Source organism: Ornithodoros turicata, chromosome 1 (genome assembly GCF_037126465.1).
Source record: "Ornithodoros turicata isolate Travis chromosome 1, ASM3712646v1, whole genome shotgun sequence".
NCBI lineage: Eukaryota > Metazoa > Arthropoda > Arachnida > Ixodida > Argasidae > Ornithodoros > Ornithodoros turicata.
The window spans coordinates 135,185,812-135,200,522 of NC_088201.1; the positions used below are offsets into that span (position 1 = coordinate 135,185,812).

Consider the following 14,711-nt stretch of genomic DNA (forward strand, 5'->3'; position numbering starts at 1 on the left):
CCGAATGGCCAGACTCCCTTTGGTATACACGGCGTTCCGGTGGAAGCGGCATTCCGTTTACCTCTGCTTCGAGCTGTGCATCGGTTTTGTAATGTTGTCACGTGTCACTGTTTGCTGTATAACGGCAGTAAAGCTTTTCGCTCTAGGCATCCGCGCATGATCATCATAAATGTGTGTTTGGAACATATAACTCTTTCACCTCTCCCTTCGCGAGAGTTTGTTCACATGTGCTACTGTAAAGGGACACTAGTGCATCACCATTGCCATTCCCAAAGTAGTTCGCTCTAACTAGAGTTACGTATGTAAAGTATAGGCTGGACAATGTACCTGCTGCGTACATGACCACTACAGAGCCACTCAGGTGGAGTAAAGACAAAACATGTCACATTCAGTGCGCATATTCAGGAAGAACACCACTCTACTGCCCGCAAAGGTGGATACTGTGTGATGAGCTTGCCCGTTTCAGCGGGAGACCGCTCAGTTTAGCTGCACTCATTGTCCCCTCTGAAGATCCTGTGCTCCGTCGTCGGGTTCTTCACCTGTTCATGGACTTCTTGTTGTCCACTGGATTGCTCCAGACGCCTCAATTCTTCTTCGTATTTTCATCCTTCCTTCATCATCTTCATATAATGTTCCACGTGCAATGGGGTAGGGTACCGCACCACCGCAGTGAAACGCCCCATCTCATGGTCAACATCTATTGTTGTTGTCGTCGTATACGTAAGTTCGTAGGAGGACGAAATGACATCTGCAAGCGTTTGTGTGTGTCAGCCATGAAACGTGGCTTTCAAAAATTTTTCAAGAACGGGTTGAAAAATACTCGAATGAAGTTTCGAAGTTCAAATTCTCCTGTCACCGATTTGCGCAAATCTACGAGGCTGAAAAGGAAATATTTTACTTGTGGTCACGACTTATGATGTTGATGTTGAAAATACCAGAGAGAGCGCATAATGGTACACTTCAGGCACTCGAGGAGGTTGTGACCACAAATATATATATATATATATAGATACTCATGGAACGATGCGACAGCACCAGAGGACACGTGTTTCGCCGTGTTTGCGGCTCGTCAGCCCTGGGTAGCTGCGCATCGTTCGGGATTGGCAAACCAGGGGTCACTCAGCGAGCGATATACACCTGGGAGGGTGACTGAGCACTCCTCAATGCCACAGTGCGAGCCAGTGAATTATAAAGAGGGGAAAAAGCCATTAAAAAAATAAGTAAATGATGCTAGACGTGTTTGAAATTCAAACTTACAGATTAAGATGGCTTCTATGGCTGCACGTAGAGAAACAGATACCCATGGAACGATGCGACAGCACCAGAGGACACGTGTATCAGTTGATCAGTGGGCATACCCACTTTCTCTAACGGTTGCTAGCGCTACTATAATTCATCTTGTGTCACTAAACTAATGTTATTGAAAAAGAACTGAGGGCTAACTGCAAGTTTAAGGGACGCTTGATCTTGGTTTAAAGTTAATAGGCGTTGGTAGAAACCGGGCCTAAACATCGTTGTTTGCACTTTTCAGGGGCTTTCAGCGAGACAGCTTTCGAATCCAACCGTTACATGGACAGCGTGCTGACCTTAATACTGCCGAGGAACAGTAATCTCGAAGGAAGTGATTTGCGGGACTTCGTCTTCACAGTGCCAGGAACGTCCTTCTTCAATCCTGATCTCAGAGCGGAATTTCACGACGGCAGGGTGACAGGCCTTTTGCCTCCAGGTGGCCTAAGGAGAGAGGGGGACTGCTCACCACCAATCCACATGGATGGGAATACACACATCACGTGCAACATCTCATTATTTTACCTTAAAGCTGTCTATGAGGGATCCATCAAGGGCGAAAGTCTCCTGAACAGGAATAGGACAATCAGCGTGGTAGCAAGCTTTCCAGATACTCGGGCGAACCTCGATGTAATATCTGGACCAGGTAAGTCTCAGTCTCCACAGATGTTTGGGTGTCTGATGCTCTTAAGCTGAAAACAGGGGTTATGATACCGTGCTTGAATAGCGTGCGACGTCGTGTACTCGATTTCCACCGAAAAAGTAAACTATTATGCACTCCACACTAGCAAGAACAAGAAAGAGCAAGTTATCAGCAAGGATCCTAGTTTTCCGCGTCGAAAATGCCAGTATTCCATGCTAACGTGTCGGAAGTTTTTTTCTTTTTACAGGGACCGTGAAATGATTTCCGCGAATTCCGAGTACTCTTCCCGAAACAGTTTTCATGAGCCCTCACTATCATTGACAAGTCGACTTCTAGCCGCATTCCGTGCACCGGCCGGGGCCCAGTTACCGAACAAAAATAGCAAATAGCGTCAAATTAAAACGCAGTTTATGGCGAAATTCGCAAGCTTGCTGGCATTTGCTGGCAAAAAACCGTCCGTGAATTGGAAAGCATCCACAGCGGATGTTGCCGATTCGCGGACGGTCTTTTGCTCGCAAATTGCAAAATTCTGTGTATCGATTTGTTGAAAATGGGAGGAGGCGCCTATCTGGGACAGATTATCTTGTCCCAGATAGGCGCCTCCCCCCTGTTTTGAACAAATCAGGACACAGAATGATATTATTCGGAATGATGGTTGGCTATGAGCGTGCTATGTGGTGAAGTTCTGTTTTAACAGTGTACTATGTGATTAACCGTGTCTCGTTCGTGCGATCATATCCCAAGCAGCACAATGTACTGAACGACGAGTGCAATAGGGATGGACGGGTAGGTGGAAGACCTTGAAGAGGCTCGTGAAACTGAAGAACATTGATAAGACGCATACCGTCCACCCCTGTTGACTTTCAGTACATTGTGCTGCATGGGAACAGAGAAAGGGCGCATATCAGTCAGATAAGCCGAGCGGGGACTGGCGTAGCTTGTCTTACACTATTACTTTCTCTTCAGCACTCCCCGTTGCAAAGCAAGCTCAAGAACACGCAATTCATTGGTGGGTAAGAGAGTGAAAGAGCGTCGTTTTGCGCTTTACCGCTACCAGCCGCGACAAAAATAATTAAACAAAAACCAATTAAGTACTGCAACAAATGACCGGCTTTGGTGGCAGATTTTTCTCTAAAAGGTGCCCACTGATGGTTCAAAAGGGGTAGTACCCATTTTAATGCCAACTGCGCCCTGCTTCAGAAGTTATGTTTTTCAAAAAACTCATTTGAATTTTTATTTCAATAATGAGCGCCTCCCACTCATTCACACGGTGCGCAGCCTGTAGGCGGTATCGGACAGATACTTGTAAAAAAGAAAGTTGCTCGATTCGTGCACCCGTTCGCGAATTATTTATCCCCGGGACTTAACTCAGACACCCTGTATATCTGAGAATTGGCAGCCGGGTTAGCAGCAAAGGAACGGGAAAAATTAAACCCACGGTCACGTTATAAACTGAACAAACAGCACACACAAAAATAAAAAATAAAAAAAACAAACACAGGGGTGTAGCTTCTTCATGGCCCTCGCTCAGACTTCATTTATCAGGGACCGGCCTCGGTGGCTCCGTTGGTTGCATGTTCGCCTTCTGATCCCGAGATCGCAGGGTCGAACCCGGCCGAGGACGCCATCAACTTGGTGGCAGGGTACAAGTTGCTTAGACACGCCGTCTTGCGCGGAAAAGTATTCGTCCAGAAGAAGAACAGTCTTTCGAAATATCGGCGGCTCCTGTTCTGAGACAACTGCCTTCGTACTTCGTCTTCCGCGAGGGACGTTCAATACGGGGTGCCGTGTGGTGAGCTTTCATCGCATGTTAAAGAACCCTCAGGTGGGCAAAAGCAATCCACAGACCGACCGCTGCGGCGTCCCTCATGATCTCAGTTGTCTCGCGACGTAAACACCAATTATTATTATTATTCATCAGGGATTTCGCCTGTGGTTATGATATTCTAATATAAACACATTCGAAAACAATGAGTATTGTGTATTTTACATTTATTTTGTTTCGTTATTTTTAGTTACAGATTCTACAGATGTAGGTGGAATGAATTCTTAGAGAAGTATGCTACGTGGTGAATGCATCAGAATCGTTCAAGTGTCTCAAAAAGATCATATTTATGCAGGACTCGCCGGGAATCGTTGGTTCTTTTGATGGTGCGAGAAAAATTATACTTCAAACATGTCTCTGATGAAGTTTACAAATTGGCAGTGCTAATTAACCGCCATAAGCAGATTGCGAAACCGAATTATTACTGGTCCATTACAAATGCACGGAAGCTCAATTGCTGTGTGCGCACTGTATGGTATCCCCTTCTTTTTATCCCTCATTCTAGATGCAACACGTTCACAAACGTGTCAGCTAGCTTTCATACGCTGTACAGCATAAAAATTGCCGTCTTCGCTTCGTGGTCAGCAGCAGCTGGTGTTAGAAGAGTGACGTAACAGGCGAGATGGTGGCCATGAACATCCATAACGGAACCCTGAGATTGAGGGGACACATAAACTACACCGATACAAATCTCGAACAGAGCTAAAACTGCATCAGCATGAAAGACGTAAATTTAACAGTTCTGGAAGCGTTCTGAAAAAAAAAAAAGAGAAGTGAAATAAAGAAAAGGAACAAAAAAAGAAGAAGAAAAAAAAATTATAACACTGGCTATTTTATGACTACCCCTGTTGAATCGCGTTGTGACACTTTGATAAAAGTGGCTTTTTGCATCGTTTAGGTGCTGTGCTACACACGACGTAGTAGTCGGGTTGGTTTGCATAACGAAGCAACGGGAAGACACGGATGGGCGAAACGCACAAGACAGGTTTCATAACAGTTGTAAACGTGACTGTCTTATGTGTTTCCTACGCCGGTGTCTTCTCGTCACTTCGTGATAGTATTCGTACAGATAAACCTAAGTGGCATCTGCACGCGTAACTCGGTTGTGCACTACATGCACGAACTTCCGGTGGTGCGCGACGGCGCACTTATGAGTGCGAAAGAACACAGAGAAATCGTGGAAGCCACACTCAGCGTGAAAAAAACTAAAAAACGAAAAGAGCGAAGAAAACATCGTCTGCCGTGCATTAGAATATGGCAACATGGCCGCTTCAGGAGAATTGTGTGCAGGTGCCGCTACGGGCAGAGGAGCATCCCTATGGGGTGTCGTTTCGGTTTCAGCACCGACAGCTCCCCTATACGTTACCTGAATACAACTATCCTAAGACCGCCATGTTTATTCATTTAATGCACGGAAGACGATGTGTTCTTCGCTTGTTTTTTTTTTATTCTCCTTTTTTTATACGCTGAGTGTGGCTTCCATGATTTTTCCGTAGCTTTCGCACGCATGAACCCGCCATCGTGCGCCCACCGGAAGTTTGTCAGGTAAGTAGACAATGACTTACATGTGCAAATGCTACTTAGGGTTATCTGCACACATCCCGTACTGCGCGCCAAAGTACTGAGGATAAAACAATAATTTTCCTAGGTGTATAGTTACAAGCACTTGAAGACACTTCTGCATCAAGCTCTGACGCCAGAAGAGCGAGAGCGTCCATTCCAGTTGGTCCTCGTAAGCACGTGGCCTCAGTGCCGCAGATGCCTCCCGTGATGTCACGACAGGGGAAATTTTGGTGTTTGCCGTACCGATTACACCATTTGCTTTCAACTTTAGAATGTAGATTCCAATGCTTTTCGTCAACTTTACCGCTCTTTATACTTTCTCTTTGTTTATTTTACACTTCTTGCTTAATCTAGCTTAAGTAGATTTGCCGCGAATGCAACCATGTTAGTGTGAATGCTATCCCACTGCGACAGTTCTTCACATTTGCAGACGTCGACCTAACCTGTTCTTACAGGCGGAAAAAGGCCAGCGAGATACACAGAGAGTGTATCTCGCACGCTGCTTTTCGCCACGTCTAACCAACTCGCCCAGCTGCCCACCTTGACAGTGTTCTTACAGTCTTACTTATTTATCTTCATCACTTATTTCTTGCAGGCGTGGTTCCACACGTTGGAGCATGGACCGTGGACCCAATCAACATATACGCGACATTCTCGAAACGACTTAACTTGGACTCTTCTCGGAAGAGGCAGTTTTTAGCACAAGTGAGGGAGCATATTGAGAGTGCAATGAGGGGCTTCTTCTATGGAAACTTGAAAGATGCGCTGCAAAACGCTGTCATGTACGACGAGCCACCTTCTTTTTGACCTTATCCATTCTTCCGCGCACTGAAATAAAAATTTGCATATTTCGTATATCGCAATTAATGCGCATCAGCAACGCACCAATCACGTACGTACGAGGCAGAATACGTTGTAAATTGTGTGTGCGTGTCTGTGGGTGACCCTGATCAAAGCAACAGAAGATGCCTTTTTAAGTTCCGTGTTAGCGCCGCGAAGCAACTGTGGCTATGAGCGGCGTACAGACGTGGACAGATGGAGAGAGGACAGCAGGAAGGAGTGGGGGACAGAGGGGTTAGTATGCGTCCTGGGCCGACTTCAGGGGGAACTGTGCTGACATTCGTCTGGAAAATCTTCGGAAAACCTCAGACAGCACAGCCGGTGACAGGATTCGAACCCGTGTCACCTCCCAGTCTCGGCGTGGAAAGCGATCATCCTAGCCACTATGCCGCTGGAGAACACAAGATGTATGAAGCAAAATCACGACAACTCTTCCCATCAGCATGTAACTGTACGACCCGGTGCCCACACGCGCCAGTGGGCGAATGAACGCCCCAGATAATGTGTACTATATTTCCGAAAAGCGTCAACCGCTAGTGGGTGGTAACCGATAAAATAAACAGTCAGTTCTTCGTCCCTCTGCAGCATTTGTCGGTCATCCCACTGTAGCGATTCACTATACAACTGGTGACCCGAACGGCAGCCTACGCTTTGGCCACAAGACACTTCGCACGCCCATCATGTTCATTTTACGATGATGACCGACCCAGGCGGCAACGCTGCCTGGTGACCCAGCATCGGACATGTCACTGTGAGTCTTCCCCCATTTTGGAATGCCAACCATAAACGTCTGGTTCTACCAGGTCGAATGCCAAGTTCACCTAGGAGGGATTACCTCTCAAGCTACCAAGTACTTCAAAAAGGTTAAAAATTGGGCTCTTCGGTTTTCTGGAATCATGATTAAAAGCGTTAAAACCCCAGTGCCGGGGAGCTAAAAAGACAGACACAAACACATGCACCGACTGGCGAACCAAGAACTTTATTGTCATTCAAACCCGCTTAAACCTGATCTTCTCGGATTCAGCTCCGCTTTCTTTTCAGGGTTTTCCCTCCTCCAACTGGTCCGCCTGATCACGTGTTCTAACAAGGCCTTGTTGTTCCTTCCTATGAATAGTTGAACGATCTTTATCACCAAGAAACCCCTGAACCCTCTGATAAAGATCGTTCAGCTATTTATAGGAAGGAACAACAAGGCTGGGGTTTTAACGCTTTTAATCATGATACCAAGTACTACCACGTAGTCTCCGTTTTACCATCGGTCATCGCCCCCGAAGTAGCTGACAAATTTGTGGGCGCAGGCCGACTTCGCCATACGATGCGTTAAAGGCCACATGCCATATAGTCCAACGGACATCCAGGAGTCGGTCTCAGGTTCCAGCTGACACCAACTTCCGCAGTAGATAGAGCTCGACCCACATCGTGAAGGCATCTGTGATGACTAAGGTCTATTGGTCTCCGGCGTTCGCTGGGACTGTAGTCTCCAGCCACCTTACCACACGCTGACAGAGACCGTCCGTCTTCTGGTCTTCCAATGAGACATATAGGCTTGATAATTGCCTTCAGAAGGTGATGGCATGATGGCAAGATTCAATCTGTCTTCTCTATAGGACTGATATGGGTATTGCTTTATGTGCAAAAAAAATCACAAAAAACGGAAGCTGACTCCGATCAGGGGGGCGATCAGGTTTTCAAGGCCTAGGATCGACTGAACTTCTGTGGGAACGGTACAATTAGGGCACGCAGTAACTATGGCCATAAGTGCCGCGAGCAGCAGTTTTAATATGACCAATGCGACGTCCTCGCCGCGTGTTCGGTCTAGGGCGGCACGGGATGAGGGGGACGGGGATTGGGTGTTGCTTGGCATGGCATGTGTAGGATGCTTAGCCGCTGTGCGCTTTGAAGCTGCCGCTCGAGGATCGCACGAAGCGAGCGGAGTGTAGTCGCTGTCCGCCCACGAGGGATGCTTGTCAGGGGCAGGGCTGTTGGTAGGCGGATGACGTGAACCCGTTATACTTGGCGCGGTAGACGCGCGCTTCTGTTTTGGCTTCCTCTTGCGTTGAGCCTTCCTGACTGCTACCAGGGCTTCTTTGTAGCTGCTCGTAGAGCGGGAGCGCACCCGGGCTACGCGTCTTTGTTCTCTGACTTTCGAACAGTCTGCTGACGTGGCAATATGACTCCCTTTGCAGTGAATGCAGAGCGGTTCTCCATTGGGGCACTCGGCGTTGTCGTGAGACGTCCCGCAAGTTGCGCACGTCCTCTTTCGGGTGCAGCACGCAGCACCATGGCCATATCCATGGCCATAACTTTACATGGAGCTTTCCACTGACCTTCCAAAAGAAGCAAAGCTAAAACTAGTCAGCGAATCCTTGTAGATATCGTTTTGGAGATGTTGCCCGGGAAGGCAAAGCAGAAAAATTAACAAATAAAAACGGAAAAGTGACACAATAAAGAAAACAAATCTGGGAATAGTGAGTGAGTTCTTCCGCATTTCTGTGTCTACACCACCGTTCATGCAGATTGAGGTCAGACCGCACTGCTTATTTGCCTGTCACTGCATGTAGAACATTGCTTGTAAAAGCCGATGGGCGCACCCTATGTGACCACACTGGACTCTCCAGAAAGACCAGTGCCCACACTGGACTGTCCAGTAAGACCAGTGCTCATCCTCGACTGTCCAGGAACGCCAGTGCCCTCACTGGGATACCCAGTAAGACCGGTATCTAGATTGGGTCAATGATCGGGTCTGACGCTCGATAGTGGTTTCCAGTCTGTCCAGTATACTGTTTTTTTCAATAGGGTTGTTTTGATTAATGCTCTGGTGTGCTTTGTCCCCTATTCCTCTGACAGTCTCAATATTTCGGGTGTTTCAGTTGATAGATTTCGAATAATGTGACTATTTCCTTATTGCTTGTTGCTAGTTATTGCTTGCATGTTGTTGAATTTTGTAATATAGCATGTCTAATGAAGAAGCGCCGGTTGGGGTCGCGCTTGTTTTGAGGAATGGAATGTGTGGAAGATGGAGAAACCGGTTCACTCTCATTCGCTCATCCCTCTGATATAATTGACTATTCTTAGTTATTGCTTTAATTCAATCCATCTAGTTTTTCTTTGATATTGCTCTCTACTAGTTCCGGCTACTGCTCGTTTTGATAGATTGCTTGTTGTGCTTTATCCACATGTTCCTATGTTCTGCTGTTCAGATGATAGATTCGAATAATCCAAACACAGAATATTATTTTCAGACATCTATTGGTGGTATATATTGGTTGAATTATGATAGTGTCTGTTCTTTGCATGTGTATGCTGCGAAAATTGTCGGTGTGTGTTGGGGCGTCGAATCTGTCTGATATCATGATAGCTTTGATATAGTTCGCTATGATTGGAAAATAACATAATGTACTTGCATGTTGCTGCATCTATTAGTAGCATATTTGCTACTAAAAATAAATAAAAATAACGTATACTTTTTCTGGTGTTGGCTGGGGAAATTGCCATTGCTGTGACGGTGGTCAGCTCAGGCGTGTTATAACAAAAGTTGTAATTTTGATTGTGTTCATTCATGTCCTCTTTAGGTAAAAGTTGTGTGCCTTGGTATTGAGTAATTATTGTTAGTTTGGATTTTATTCCTAGGATATTAACATAGTGTTTTGATGTGGGTACTCCGGGTCATCGAATCTCAAACCATAAAATTTGCAGTGTGTAAGATATGACTGTTGATCCTTACACATATCAGTGATGATTGCCACTAATACAGTAGTATTGCTTGTGCAGCTGTGTATGTCTATTATTTGCATGCCTATGGGTTGACTAATTATATTCCTTAATAAACACTATACCACTGCTATAGGGAAATGTGACGGCTCGCCGTGCACACTTAGATCAGATGGTGGTCCTTGACGTCACCCTGGGGTCGGCGGGAGATGATTCACACCCCACTGGGTGGCCCATAGGTCACCGTTTTGGATGGTGAGATGCATTGAGTGAAATCGTTAGTGTTTAATAATAATAATAAAAAAAATCTTCTGTTTTAGAAAACATACTGTCTTTCTTGTCTTGCCTCTTTTTCAGGTGTGAAGGTTTTTCAGCGGGGTTTTGCTTCTTCGCCTAAGTGGCATCACAGTTGGCACATCTTCCAGCCCCATTGGCATTAATTGGCTGTCGTAAATATATTTTCACATGTACTTTTTGTGTGGTGGTCATTGACGCCACGCTGGGATCGGCGGGAGGTGATTGACACCCCTCTGGGTGGTCACCGTTGTGGATTGTGAAATGCATTGAGTGAAATCGTTAGTGTAGGGAGTTTTAGTTGACCACTTCTGCTCCTCCGATAACTTTCCGACTCAGCTTTCCGCAAAGTGCGCATGCGTATACTGAGTCGAAGATCTCTATCGGCTACGAAAAATATCGGAATCCCACTCATTCCGAATTTATCGGACTTTCGTGCGAGCTTTCGTGCTCGTGCTCCCACTCAGCTAGAGCATGCGCAGAGCGTTCACTTACAAACAAGATGGCTGACAACAGTAGCGTTCGCTTGCGGCGTGCACTGCGAACGATTTTGGTCTGCAACTTCCCGAAATCATGGCTGGGCGACAACCACGGGTACAGTAGCGGATGTTCTGAAGAAAGGACAGTGGACTGTTGACGAGGCGTAGTGTGTGTACTTCCCCCGCCTTGTGTACTTGTGTGACTTCCCCCGTCTGGACGCCTAAGCCTAAGTGAAGATGTCCATGGTTTCGCAGACTATTTGTGACCAAAAGCTGTTGCCGGCGCATAAATGCGCAGAGAAACATTTAGCAACGTTACGTCTTCCACAACTATTGATACAAATGCTTGTAACACGCGTTTCATGCGCATAATGTAACTGGATACTAGTAAACAAAGTTAAGATTTTTGCGAACAGATGGCGTCCCGCTTGATTTTCCGTATCGGTGGGTCGTTCTCGGTAACTTTTCGTCTGCAAACTAAAACTGCGGACGAATCATTCCCATCGCGACTCGTAAGTCGTATCTGTGGGTGTTGTTTCCAATGCAGCCCCAAATAGACGGATTATCTCCGATGAATAGAAGGATTAGCCATTGTGTACGGTACACCACTAGAGGGCTCTACCAGCGACACTTCACCACTGCGGGCCGCTGCTGTCGCATTCCGCGAATGACGTCATTGCTCCTTCGGGGAGCATGGTGAGAGATAGCGGGAGGCATGGGATGGCGATGCGAAATAGAGCGCCCTTGTGCAAGGCTGTGGGGGCGCTGTGAGTGATAGGACAGCCACTCTCGGTGGCGGCTCTCCACAGCCTTGTTATGGCCTCGTAACCGCGATACGCGGCGTTGGCGGCAAAGGGTTTTGGGTCCAGCGTTGTGTACCAGTCTTTGAGTGAGTTTTTATTAATCTCACTCCGTTTATTGTTCAACTGATGTTCAACAGAGAGCTCAATTGCTATGCTATGAGATTCATGTGTACGGCAAGCATACGGCATACGACAATATAAATAAATTAATATAAACAAAAGGACGTGCACCATAAATTACGCCACATTATTCTTCGCGTGTTGCTACACTTTGGGTCCAGTGTTGTGTACCACTCTTTGAGCGAGTTTATATTAATCTCACTCCGTTTATTGTTCAACTGATGGTTGTTGTTCGAGAGCTCAATTGCTATGCTGTGAGATTGATGTGTACGGCAAGTATACTGCATACGACAATATAAATTAATTAATATAAACAAAAGAATGTGCACGATAAATTACGCCACATTATTCTTCCCTTGTTGCTACATTATAAACGCACTTTCGCGAACCAGTCCGTTCACAAACAGCCGTGTGCATCCCATCGTGTATATATTAGACTTAGATACTTTCTTTTCTAATTGCCTAAGAACACTTTTGCGACTCGAGCGCGTATATTAGAAGGCTCCAGACTTGCGCAATATTATTTTGGTGATGGTGCATATGTTCAGACAAGAGTGGAGGAAAGTTGTTCCTATTTGCTTTATATATTTATTCACTTCATTATATCATTCTCACATAATAGTTTAAATTTAATTAGCGGTTCGTAGTACTGCAGTATAAGCAATTTAGGACACTGCAGTGCTGTAAGATATACTGTAAGCACCATATGGTTGCAATAATAATAATTGGGTGTTTACGTCGCGAGACAACTGAGGCATATGGTTGCAGAATCACTGGGTGGATATCAGTAAAATTTTAGTGCCTTCCTTTCTGTGATGGTCACTGTCACTAATAAGGATTCAGTTAAGCGTTGTGGCAATTCCAATGTAAACAGTCATCCGCTATACTGGAAAGTCAGTGATTATAGTCAAAAAAGTCTCACTGAACATGATGCTTTCTACAATACCATCTGTGATCCCTAAATGTCAGTATGACAAGGTATGAAGAAATGTTAACATAGTGCATGTTATGTAAAGCAAGTTCTTCCACATCCCTCCCCCCCCCCCATGTACACACACTCAGAAAAAAAAAAAACTGGTCTTGGGTTTGCCTCTGGTAACATAATTTAGCTACACAAATGCAGATATGTGCAATCAAACACATTTGCAAGGAAAGCGTGCCGATTATTGCAGTTGCAACAGCCATGTCAGTAGGTCATGCCCGCCTTGGTATTTTCGAAATTTCTCAAACATAAGGCAGATGACATGTCAACGGTTGCAAATCTCTGTTCCATCTTGCACATTTGTCATGTTCATCTAGGTATTTTTGAAATTTCTTAAACATCTCCACATCTTTTATATTCAGCGTGCTGGACAACTAGTGTGCAACACCGGATATCAAGTCTAAATCTGAGCCAGTATGGGGTCATGGACACACCGGTGTAACATGAGCAACAATAAGGCAGATGACATGTCGACAAGTTGCAAACCGCTGTTCCATCTTGCACATTTGTCATGCTCATCTAGGTATTTTTGAAATTTCTTAAACATCTCCACATCTTTTATATTCAACGTGCTGGACAACTAGTGCGCAACACCGGATATCGAGTCGAAATCTGAGCCAGTATGAGGTCATGATCACACCGGTGCAACATGAGCAACAATAAGGCAGTCGACATGTCAACAAGTTGCAGACTGCTGCACCATCTTGCTCATTTGCTACAAGAAACGAGAGGCATCTGACCGTGAATTTTCTAACATGCTTTTCTTCGGGGAATATGAATAAAAACTTAAGTACTCTCTTCACAACATATTTCCTCGATATGTACATACAGGGTGTCCCAGAAAACGTGTCATTGAATTATAATAAAAAAACTGCACTACCTAGGATCATGCGGTCAACAGCATTTGTTCTTATTAGGTTTTTGCCACCTCCAAATGTGAATGTCATGTACTCCAAGTTTAATTATGTAAAAATTTGCGAACTGAACTCGGAAATTTGCCAAGTAAAGGTCACTTTTTTACCCCACCAATATGAAGAGCGTGCCGAATTCACTCAAATTCATGATAATTCACAGTGATACTCACAAGCTATCCCATCGGAAAAAATAGCCGAATATCATGCTTTTCGGAGCGCCGGACCATAGCGCGCGATGACTTTTTGAGCGCAATCGCTCGCAGTGCGACGAAAGGAGGTTCCGAAACCAGCCCACAGAGTGATAGTAGAAAAAGTAACAGTTCCTAAAATTGGGAGAGGGAAAGCATTATCCCAGCGAAAGTCGGACGTGATAAGCCGTGCCTGTTTTATCTCTTTCTGCGATGTCGGGGAGGGCTGGGTTTCCAACCTCCTTTCGTCGGACTGACAAAGATTGCGCTGAAAAATTCATCGTGCGCTATTCTGTGCGACCTCCGTAGAGCATGATGTTCGGCTATTTTTTCCGATGGGATAGCTTCTGAATATCCCTGTAAATTATCATTAATTTGACTAAATTAGGCACGCTCTTCACATTGGTGGGGTAAAAAAGTGGCCTTTACTAGGCAAATTTCCGACTTAAGCTCGCAAAAATTCACATAATTAAATTTACGTTACACGACATTCACACGAGGAGGTGGCAAAAACCCAGTAAGAACAAATGCCATTGACCGCATGACTCTAGGTGGCGTAGTTTTTTTATTATAATTCAATGACACGTTTTCTGGGACACCCTGTATAAATGTTTCAGGAGAGATCCACACAGCAGTCCGAACCCCAGAAAGAAACAACACTGTGGTCAATTTTTTCACGGGATGAAGTGGAGACTGTGCACGAAAGCGTGTTATTGAAACTAGATGCTCCTAGCACTCTGACCTGGATACTTCATTCGTAGACTTGTCGTCGTTTCTATATTTTGTCTATTTAGATGTGTGTTTTTCAGAATTTGATCAAGTGTTAGGGTTAGTTAATTAAATCTAAATAATTAAAATCACTAATAATCCTAGCGAATATCAATCCATACAGCTACGCGTTGCAGTCTCAATATGCGGTCATGCTCAACAATCTGCTTGCGCTTATTTTGCGTCCGTTTCGGGATAACGCAGGAACATTTCCGCCTTTTAGCTGCATTGTGCTCATTAACCGTAGGAGAAAAAGGATGTCTACGAGTCATACGACGTCCTGTGAAAGCCGAT

General features: G+C 45.3%; 1 protein-coding gene across 1 annotated transcript in view; it reads left to right on the top strand.

Annotated features, from left to right (window-relative positions):
- The window catches only part of LOC135369397 (uncharacterized), a 31,415-nt gene extending 25,212 nt beyond the window's left edge, over nt 1-6,203 (top strand). Inside the window, exons 3-4 of the mRNA XM_064602993.1 lie at nt 1,532-1,933; nt 5,914-6,203. Coding sequence (XP_064459063.1) covers nt 1,532-1,933; nt 5,914-6,125 — 614 coding nt within the window. The 3' untranslated portion in view covers nt 6,126-6,203. The remainder of the gene's footprint in view (nt 1-1,531; nt 1,934-5,913) is intronic.
- Nucleotides 6,204-14,711: the final 8,508 nt, after the last annotated feature.